The sequence below is a fragment of the Nothobranchius furzeri genome, chromosome 8 (assembly GCF_043380555.1).
Source record: "Nothobranchius furzeri strain GRZ-AD chromosome 8, NfurGRZ-RIMD1, whole genome shotgun sequence".
NCBI classification, from domain to species: domain Eukaryota; kingdom Metazoa; phylum Chordata; class Actinopteri; order Cyprinodontiformes; family Nothobranchiidae; genus Nothobranchius; species Nothobranchius furzeri.
The window spans coordinates 42674377-42684491 of record NC_091748.1 but is presented as its reverse complement, the minus strand read 5'-3'; the positions used below and the strand labels follow the sequence as shown (position 1 = coordinate 42684491).

The following is a 10115-nucleotide window of genomic DNA, read 5'->3' as shown; positions in this document are numbered from 1 at the left end:
TTGGGTCTCTCTCCTGGAGGCGCTCAGTCAGACCCAGTGTTGACATGTGTCAAGACGCTCCTCGGGCGTTTCTTGCTTGGGCCTTTCTCCTGGAGGCGCTCAGTCAGACCCAGTGTTGACATGTGACAAGACGCTCCTCCGAGCGCGTCTTGCTTGGGCCTCTCTCCTGGAGGCGCTCAGTCAGACCCAGAGGTGACATGTGGCGAGACGCTCCTCGGGGCGCGTCTTGCTTGGGCCTCTCTCCTGGAGGCGCTCAGTCAGACCCAGTGTTGACATGTGGCAAGACGCTCCTCGGGGTGTGTCTTGCTGGGGCTTCTCTCATGGAGGCACTCAGTCAGACCCAGTGTTGTTATATGGCAAGACACTCCTCGGGGCGCATCTTGCTTGGGCCTCTCTCCTGGAGGCGCTCAGTCAGACCCAGTTTTGACATGTGACAAGACGCTCCCCGCAGTGCGTCTTGCTTGGGCCTCTCTCCTGGAGGCCCTCTGTCAGACTGAGTGTTGACATGTGGCAAGAAGCTCCTCCGGGCGCGTCTTGCTTGGGCCTCTCTCCTGGAGGCCCTCAGTCAGACCCATTGTTGACATGTGGCAAGACGCTCCTCGGGGTGCGTCTTGCTTGGGCCTCTCTCCTGGAGGCGCTCAGTCAGACCCAGTGTTGACATGTGTCAAGACGCTCCTTGGGCGTTTCTTGCTTGGGCCTCTCTCCTGGAGGCGCTCAGTCAGACCCAGTGTTGACATGTGACAAGACGCTCCTCGGGGCGCGTCTTGCTTGGGCCTCTCTCCTGGAGGCCTTCTGTCAGACCGAGTGTTGACATGTGGCAAGACGCTCCTCCGGGCGCGTCTTGCTTGGGCATCTCTCCTGGAGGCGCTCAGTCAGACCGAGTAGTGACATGTGGCAAGACGCTCCTCGGGGTGCGTCTTGCTTGGGCCTCTCTCCTGGAGGCGCTCAGTCAGACCCAGTGTTGACATGTGTCAAGACGCTCCTCGGGCGTTTCTTGTTTGGGCCTCTCTCCTGGAGGCGCTCAGTCAGACCCAGTGTTGACATGTGACAAGACGCTGCTCGCGGCGCGTCTGGCTTGGGCCTCTCTCCTGGAGGCCTTCTGTCAGACCGAGTGTTGACATGTGGCAAGACGCTCCTCCGGGCGCGTCTTGCGTTGGCCTCTCTCCTGGAGGCCCTAGGTCAGACCCATTGTTGACATGTGGCAAGACGCTCCTCGGGGCGCGTCTTGCTTGGGCATCTCTCCTGGAGGCGCTCAGTCAGACCGAGTAGTGACATGTGGAAAGACGCTCCTCGGGGCGCGTCTTGCTTGGGCCTCTCTCCTGGAGGTGCTCAGTCAGACCCTGTGTTGACATGTGGCAAGACGCTCCTCGGGGCGCATGTTGCTTGGGCTTCTCTCCTGGAGGCCCTCAGTCATACCCATTGTTGACATGTGGCAAGACGCTCCTCGGGGCGCTTCCTGCTTGGGCCTCTCTCCTGTAGGGGCTCAGTCAGACCGAGTGCTGACATGTGGTAAGACGCTCCTCGGGGCGTGTCTTGCTGGGGCTTCTCTCATGGAGGTACTCAGTCAGACCCAGTGTTGACATGTGGCAAGATGCTCCTCGGGGCGCGTCTTGCTTGGGCCTCTCTCCCGGAGGCCCTCAATCAGACCCATTGTTGACATGTGGCAAGACGCTCCTCGGGGTGCTTCTTGCCTCGGCCTCTCTCCTGTAGGCGCTCAGTCAGACCGAGTGCTGACATGTGGTAAGACGCTCCTCGGGGCGTGTCTTGCTGGGGCTTCTCTCATGGAGGCACTCAGTCAGACCCAGTGTTGACATGTGGCAAGATGCTCCTCGGGGCGCGTCTTGCTTGGGCCTCTCTCCTGGAGGCCCTCTGTCAGACCGAGTGTTGACATGTGGCAAGACGCTCCTCCGGGCGCGTCTTGCTTGGGCCTCTCTCCTGGAGGCCCTCAGTCAGACCCATAGACTGTACATATACTGGACAAACGGATTCCATTGGCTTCAATAACACGTTTGTTGTCTATAATGGGAGGTGGCCACCACCGCCATTTTGACCGTGTCACAGGTTCCGTCCAGCCCAGACAATTCCATAAAAGGGAAGAGAGGAGGCGCTGAGGGTGTGGCTGTAAGGCTGGGCTCGAGTGACGACACCCAGGCGAACTAGCTACGAGCTAACCTGAAGCTAACCCTGGCTAACCCAAAGCTAAAGCGGAGGTGGGAGCCGAGCTAACGGATGTAGCCACCTAGCTTCAACCCAACCGGAGCTAACTGGAACACCCATCGACCTGAACCTTACACGGAGTTTAGGTGGAGGTTTTCTGCGCCTGTTCGTGAGAAGTACCTGTATTAAAAAAGTTTTAAATCGGTAAGTTTATAATTTATTTCCGTAATGAAAACATTTTGCTTTGAGCAAGTTTTCAGTACAGTTTTTTTCGGCGCTATCACTCCTGAGTCGCACCAGCCATTAAATGTATCATGAATAAGAGAAAATATATTTAAGTCGTATTTTGGGGGGACATTTTATTATCTTTCTTACAAAATCTGAGACCAAGCGTTTCACATAGCAACACAAGCACCGGTAACCATAACAGAATGAACAACAGCCAGCAGAGGAGAGGATGGCGGTGTTTCAAACCCTCCCGGCCGGCGAGGAAAGCTCATTCCTGGGCTGGAGCCGGCCCTCAGCACCCCGCCACAGGCTCTAACAGATGCTGGCGGTGTTTGAAACCCTCCCAGCGGGACAGGGGAACTCATTCTTGTGTGGGTCGGAGTCGGCCCGCAGCAGCGCGGTGTAGCCTACATATTTTGTTATATAAGTCGCTCCGGAGTATAAGTAGCAGGACCTGCCAGAAAATGTAAAAAAGTGCGAGTTATAGTCCGGAAAATATTGCAGTTATTAGTATTCGAGCTAAATTAGCAGCGTAAATACATTTCATATATTTCCAAAATGTTATACTTGTTTGTATCTTGTACAGCCAACTAGTCTTTATTCTGGACTCAGTACAATTTACCAAAAGTAAAGAGACATTCTACAGATGAAGTAAGCACAAGATAACTTACTGGAAGACACGGAATTATCATCAGAACCAGAACAAGAGAGCCTGATAACAGTCGTGAAAATAACAGTTAAAAAGTATGTATGTATAATAGAAATAAAAATATATTAGAATTAGTGTAACTCACTGTGATCCAAACAATAAATCAGCCATAGCTGATTAGTAAATATGACTTGAGGTTTGGGAGTTTTTAATTTTCATTTTTTTCTTAGATCTGTTTAAATGTCACCATGGCAGCCTGTGTGTCTCCAACATCAGCTACACAAAGCATCAAGTGTAAGTTCCACATACCTGTCTCACCACTTCATGTATGGTTTTGTACTTTAAACAATTATGACAAACCTGTTATTTTTTCTCCATAGCCATTTGGATCATTGGAGACAGCTGAGTGAGGCGTGGTGCCCAGAGAGCTGCAGAGACAACCTTGGCCTCCCTGACGTCTGTGTCTCCTGGTTCGGTTGGGGTGGACCATCGACATACATACATGTGCTGACACTTTGCGCCCTGTTTTATAAAATGTAGTGTTAAAAATAAATGTTTTTGCTCAATTACTGGAATTTCTTTGGTTAAGACAAAAGTGAGGAATAATCATTTACAAGTTATTTGTACAACAGGCCCATTTTAAATCCCAACAGTTTCTTAGCAGACAATAGAAATGTGTTCTTAACTAACTTTACTTGGTTTAAAAATCTTACTAAAATAGTGCCGTATTGCAAAACCCAATCATACTTGTTATGTAAACATTAGCTTTGTAGATATTTTTTACAGATATATATTTGTGTGCAACAAATCCAAACTTAAATAGTTTGTCATTCTTTATTGAAAAACAACAAAATACAGTTATACAGAAGTGTGGGAAAATGATAATGTGAAAGTATTGCTATTTAAATGTAATCCTATTTATCTTTAAAAAGAAAAACTCTAAAAATGTCCTGTACAGCATCATGACAGAAGAATGGTGGTCTGTCTGTCAGAATGTGCTGAACAGATTTGCTCTTTGAGGAGGAGTGTCGTGTTTGGAGGAAGGTACTTAACCCAAGACATGCAGAATACAACACTGACCAAAAACTGATGGAAAAAATGATTTATTTATAAGGAGGAACTTAAGGTGCACAGATAAGTCTGTGGTTGGAACTGCAACAACAGCTCAGCATCTGGAGGAGGGAGAACACAGGTGAGCTTAGGTTCTGGTTTCAAAATCCATTGTAGGCAGGCAGAGGTGTTCAGCAGACTTACTGTGGTGGGTGTACGTGCTGGCTGGAGGAGAGAGAGGTAGAGAGGAAGCGCAGGAGAGGGAGCAGAGGTGGAGAGAAGCGGGGCGTCCTGGTGGATGGGGCACTGGGTGAGATGAGAGGTGGGTTATGGAGGGTGGTGATAAGGTCCGTGTGTTGAATATCCAAATCCTGGAGTAGAGGTCAGTATCCAATGAGGTCGACAGGAATCCTGAAGAATGGTAAATCCAATATAAGAGCAAAAACACTACGAAATAACATTAATCCTAGGAACACTAGAGGTAACACGAGTGGCTGGTTACTACCAAAACTGAGGCAATCTTCTGGCGTCAAATTTTGTCCTCCATCCACCTTAAATAGGAAAGCACCCCGCTGATCGCTGATCAGGAACGGCTGGGGTGGAGTCACCAGAACCATGAAGAACGTGTCTCCAGAGACAACTCGGGTCCTGGTACCGATCAGGAATGCGGACCTTATCACCCAGAGCTGCCAGGTCACGCTCAAAGCCTTCATGTTCACGCTGCAGAGCCTGAACGCTGGCCAGGTGGTGGCCGTAGTTGTCTGTGTTCAGGGCCTGGTTCTTCTCCTCGATCCACTCTTTGGTCTCATCAGCGTCTCTGAGAAGACATCAGAACTCCGTCTGAGTGTGGGTCCAAACTCTACTGACCCGTAAGCGGCGCATAAGTGTGCGGGGTACCTGTGGAAGCGCTACACCTCATGGGCGCTGCCCAGCATGTTGCAGCGAGCGCCAGCGGTTGTTCAGCTCCTGGAGAGAAACCAAACCCAGTGAGATGAAGGTGGACGCCAGCGGGCTGGACGCCGGACGAGGAAACCTGGAGACAGATCGCTCAGACAGGAAGGGAAGAGCTTCCTCTTACCTTGATGGAATTAAAGTTAGCCGTCGTCTGAACGCCCAACCGTACGGTCTGAGGTCAAAGGTCACAGGAAACACACACCAGTCAGCAGTCATACAGATGCATAAAGATAACTGTAGCCATGGCAACCAGCTGACATGTCCCCACTTTCACCAGCACCTGGTGCCTGCCGGGTCACCTGAATTCCTGTGTGATTTCAGCACGGTCGGCCGTGACTGCGGCCATCAGAGGTGACCTCTGATCAGCTGAATGAACTCACCTTCTAGGGTGACGCCGTGTTACCCCGGGTTTCCACGGGAGCCGTCAGCAGCACGTTACTGCAGCAGCACGTCTTGCTCGCGTAAGCTGCTGCTTGGCCCTTCCCACGAGACGCGAAGCAGCAGGGGAGCAGCTGTCACCGACCGAGCACGAAGTCACACGAGTGACTTCGTCAGTAAACACAACAACAAGCAGGAGAAAACTACAACATGGTTTGTGTTTTATGTTCTGTCCGTTTTATAATCGCCAATACGGACCTGAAAAACAAAGGAGACCGCTAGCTAGGTGATAACTTCTCACGGGGCCGCTCAGTTAGTAACCTTTTTTTAAAAGTAAAGCAACCGGAAGGCAGTACGTTCTTTATTCTGAAAATCTCGGTAGCTTCTCTCAATTTCCGCGTCCGATTTCCTGTCTTTCCTTCCCCAAAAATGTCGAACTTGACCCGTTTCAGAGGCGTCGCGCGTAGAAAATAGAACCGGCGCGTAAAGGCCGCGACATGCTGCTCCTGAGACGTGGCCGACTCGCGCTGCTGACGGCTCCGGTGGAAAAGGTTCTGTTGACCACAGCGGTTCCTATCAGCAGCTATGACGTGCTGCTGCAGTAACGTGCTGCCGACGACTCCTGTGGAAAGCCGGGGTTAGAGTCGGCTTCATCCTGTAAACAAACAAATGAGTGGTAACAAAAACACCACGTCTGGTTCTGGTGGAGGCGGAGGACAACACGCACCTTTCCAGGAGCAGAACCCAGATGTTCTTGTTGCTACAAACAGAGACGAGCAGAGTTAACAAACCAGGAAGTGAGAGGGACCAGCTGCTGCAGACAGGTGACGCTCACCTGAGCCTGAACCATAGGAGCCTCCTCAGCCATCAGACCTTCTGACTCCAGTTCAGATGCCACCTTGTTGATGTCCCTCAGGCGGGACTCGTTGGCCTTCAGGTCCTGCAGGACAAAAGCACCTGCTGATTATCACCTGAGCTGATCTGACAGCTGCTGCTGGAAGACGGAGAGGAGGAAAAGTCCGACCTTCTGGAAGTCGTCAAACTTCTTCTGCAAGACCTCGACCTGCTCCAGGTCCGACCCGTCTCTCCATCCTCATTCAGCTAAAGACGCGAGTTCAAGTAAAACAACCTAAAGTCACACAAACACAAAGCAGGTGTGGAGATGTTCGCTCTGAGCTGGAGGTCGTTCCTCGGCTGTGAAGGGCACACGAACCTTGTTGGTGCTGTTGAGCAGCGTGAGGATGTCGCCCTTCTTCATGGTGACCTCTCCAGGACTCTTCTCCTGGTAGTCGTACAGAGCCAGAACCAGCTCCTTCCCGGTCTCATCGTCAGTTGGAGCCACTTGTTGCTGTCGGGTTAACAGGTCTGGTGTTAGAACGTGGTGGATAAGAATGTTCTGACGGGCCGAGGGTTCTGAACCAGCGAAGTGACCTGGACCCAAACAAAGTGAGCCAGAACCTGCAGACACCTCAGAAACATGTCAGGACCAGACCTGCTCTACCTTCCTCCATTATGGTCTCTCCTTTCTGGGTGACAGCCTTGATGCGAGGTTCATGACCTGTGATCTCAGCCTGCAGAGCCTGGTGCTTCTTCAGCAGGTTCTGGACACCAATCAGGTCCTTCCCTGAGGACACATGTTAGAGTTCAGCATTATGCAGTAGACAGACCAGTTTAACCCAGGGGTTTCTTTCTTCTACTATCTGCTCTTTAACTGTATTATTTCCTGCTATTTCAGCTGTTAACTTTATTTTTTCTGTAAGTGTTTTTCTCCCCAGAAGAAGCAACAATGATGCTTTGCTGAGCTGTGGTGGCCTCATGGAGGGGGCCATCGACTAGCACACTGCTGCTAACCACTTAATCATTCTCCCTCTCCTGATAATAACATTTTACTTTCTTTGATGTTGGATGTACTACTGCTAGTTTACCCGTTTAATTATAGATTCACTAGGATAAATACAATAAAGTTTATCTCTCGCCAAATAGAATATTTACTAAGAAATCACAATGTAACGTGTGTGTGTGTGTGTGTGTGTGTGTAAAAGCCATGCGTAGTGTTTATTTATAAAGCATATGTTGTTGGATTTTATCCAGAATCTAGACTTTGAAAATATATAGTTTAATTACAGTTTGATTTATTTGACATCTGTATAATGTTTATTATTTTGTTTTTCCCCCTAAATACCTAACGTTTTAGTTAACATGAATATTAGTCATTCATCCCAATACATGAAGTTACACATTTTAAATTTTAATAGGGGAAGACTGCAGGAGGGAGCAGTAAAATACAGGGGGTCCCCTGCAAAAACTAACTTTATGAGTCTGATGAAAGTTGCTGGTATTCCCGCTGCTTCTTTGGTAAACAGCGCCAACAAAAACAAAGAAACTTGGGATCTTGTCGGCGTGGCAGTGGGATTTAAGGGAAACGCTGTATGCCCTATAGATTTCTCAATGAGCTGCAGTATTTCTCCGGTCAGATCTGTCTCCGAGTTCCACGAGCGGTCAGCCCGCAGCAGCGAGGCGCCGCATCGATCAGCCTGCCCGGCCTGACCGCTGGGGATTACCGGATGAAAGAATAGAGCACAGAAGTGTCCCCCCAAGCGGCGCGCCCCGTCATATTTCAACCCATTTTTATCTTAAATGCACTGGGTTTTACCCTATTACCCATTTAAATATGCCCTATTAATTATTTTACCGTATTTTACATTTAAATTTCATGGTTAAACAGTACTTGCTACATGTTAAACTGATAGTTAGCTAGCTACTTCGGTAAACTCAGCTAGTTTAAAGGCAGCAGTGACATAAAATACAAATACAGATTTTAACTTACCGAAAAAAATGAAGTGGAGACTCCTTGGACGCTCTATTAGTGCAATTAATACCACAGCAAGTCATTTTGTCCAACAATTGCACCAATATTATCCAAAACAGAATTCACAAGCACAGAGACTCAAAATCCCGACACAGTTTCCAGGAGAGACCGAGGCTGTACTGAGGCCTTTCCACGGAGCTAGCTCTGTGGTCACGTGGGTCTGAGGCGGCGGTCACGTGTGTCGGATGCTCATTAATTATACAGAATTTTAGGCTTTCAATACACTTAAACAGAAGAGTGAGAAAAAAATTCACCCCCCTCAGAGTTGTCATGAGTATAAACTAGATAATTTAGACAAAAAACCATTTTTTGAACCAGGCTGTAAACATGTTTATTTCTGCTGTGAAAATGGCATTTTTAACATGGGAGTCAATGAGGATTTGCTCGCTTCTGGTACCAGCCCCCAGCGGATGAGGGTGGAACTGCAATTTTTCTTACTTCCGGGTTGGGACCATTTTCTGAGCGGCATTGTGGGGGCTTGGTCAGACCCATTGTTGACATGTGGCAAGACGCTCCTCGGGGCGCGTCTTGCTTGGGCATCTCTCCTGGAGGCGCTCAGTCAGACAGAGTAGTGACATGTGGCAAGACGCTCCTCGGGGCGCGTCTTGCTTGGGCCTCTCTCCTGGAGGCACTCAGTCAGACCCAGTGTTGACATGTGGCAAGACGCTCCTCGGGGCGCGTCTTGCTTGGGCCTCTATCCTGGAGGCGCTCAGTCAGACCCAGTGTTGGCATGTGGCAAGACGCTCCACAGGGCGTGTCTTGCTTGGGCCTCTCTCCTGGAGGCACTCAGTCAGACCCAGTGTTGAAATTTGGCAAGACGCTCCTCGGGGCGCGTCTTGCTTGGGCTTCTCTCCTGGAGGTCCTCAGTCAGACCCATTGTTGACATGTGGCAAGACGCTCCTCGGGGGGCGTCTTGCTTGGGCTTCTCTCCTGGAGGCGCTCAGTCAGACCGAGTAGTGACATGTGGCAAGACGCTCCTCGGGGAGCGTCTTGCTTGGGCCTCTCTCCTGGAGGCCCTCTGTCAGACCTAGTGTTGACATGTGGCAAGACGCTCCTCCGGGCGCGTCTTGCTTGGGCCTCTCTCCTGGAGGCCCTCAGTCAGACCCAGTGTTGACATGTGTCAAGACGCTCCTCGGGCGTTTCTTGCTTGGGCCTCTCTCCTGGAGGCGCTCAGTCAGACCCAGTGTTGACATGTGGCAAGACGCTCCTCCGGGCGCGTCTTGCTTGGGCCTCTCTCCTGGAGGTGCTCAGTCAGACCGAGTAGTGACATGTGGTAAGACGCTCCTCGGGGCGCGTCTTGCTTGGGCCTCTCTCCTGGAGGCGCTCAGTCAGACCCAGTGTTGACATGTGGCAAGACGCTCCTCGGGGCGCATGTTGTTTGGGCTTCTCTCCTGGAGGCCCTCAGTCAGACCCATTGTTGACATGTGGCAAGACCCTCCTCGGGGCGCTTCCTGCTTGGGCCTCTCTCCTGTAGGGGCTCAGTCAGACCGAGTGCTGACATGTGGTAAGATGCTCCTCGGGGCGTGTCTTGCTGGGGCTTCTCTCATGGAGGCACTCAATCAGACCCAGTGTTGACATGTGGCAAGACGCTCCTCGGGGCGCGTCTTGCTTGGGCCTCTCTCCTGGAGGCCCTCAATCAGACCCATTGTTGACATGTGGCAAGACGCTCCTCGGGGCGCTTCTTGCTTGGGCCTCTCTCCTGTAGGCGCTCAGTCAGACCGAGTGCTGACATGTAGTAAGACGCTCCTCGGGGCGTGTCTTGCTGGGGCTTCTCTCATGGAGGCACTCAGTCAGACCCAGTGTTGACATGTGGCAAGATGCTCCTCGGGG

General features: G+C 50.7%; 1 protein-coding gene and 1 long non-coding RNA gene across 3 annotated transcripts; one reads left to right on the top strand and one right to left on the bottom strand.

The window, feature by feature from the left end:
* The first annotated feature begins 2252 nt into the window (after window positions 1-2252).
* Window positions 2253-3520, top strand: LOC139071526 (uncharacterized). Its single transcript, XR_011521384.1, has 3 exons — window positions 2253-2361; window positions 3265-3328; window positions 3415-3520. It is a non-coding gene; the product is annotated as an uncharacterized lncRNA (long non-coding RNA).
* A 2319-nt stretch (window positions 3521-5839) lies between these two features.
* LOC139071525 (spectrin alpha chain, non-erythrocytic 1-like) lies at window positions 5840-8400 on the bottom strand. 2 transcript variants are annotated; one of them, XM_070554061.1, is made up of 7 exons: window positions 8244-8400; window positions 6918-7040; window positions 6630-6847; window positions 6441-6545; window positions 6252-6356; window positions 6144-6176; window positions 5840-6071 (listed from the first exon to the last, which is right to left on the bottom strand). In XM_070554061.1, the coding sequence occupies exons 2-4, from the start codon at window positions 6925-6927 to the stop codon at window positions 6510-6512; spliced, it is 264 nt and encodes an 87-aa protein (XP_070410162.1). In that variant the 5' UTR covers window positions 6928-7040; window positions 8244-8400; the 3' UTR covers window positions 5840-6071; window positions 6144-6176; window positions 6252-6356; window positions 6441-6509. The 2 variants fall into 2 exon arrangements, with proteins under 2 accessions (XP_070410162.1, XP_070410161.1); XM_070554060.1 differs by having other exon boundaries at window positions 6441-6517.
* Window positions 8401-10115: the final 1715 nt, after the last annotated feature.

Bases quoted from the DNA above. Each gene is read 5' to 3' on its own strand.
- LOC139071525 (XM_070554060.1), bottom strand. The intron at 6,518-6,629 runs GTTCGTGTGCCC...TCGCGTCTTTAG, and splicing joins TGCTCAACAGCACCAACAAG to CTGAATGAGGATGGAGAGAC.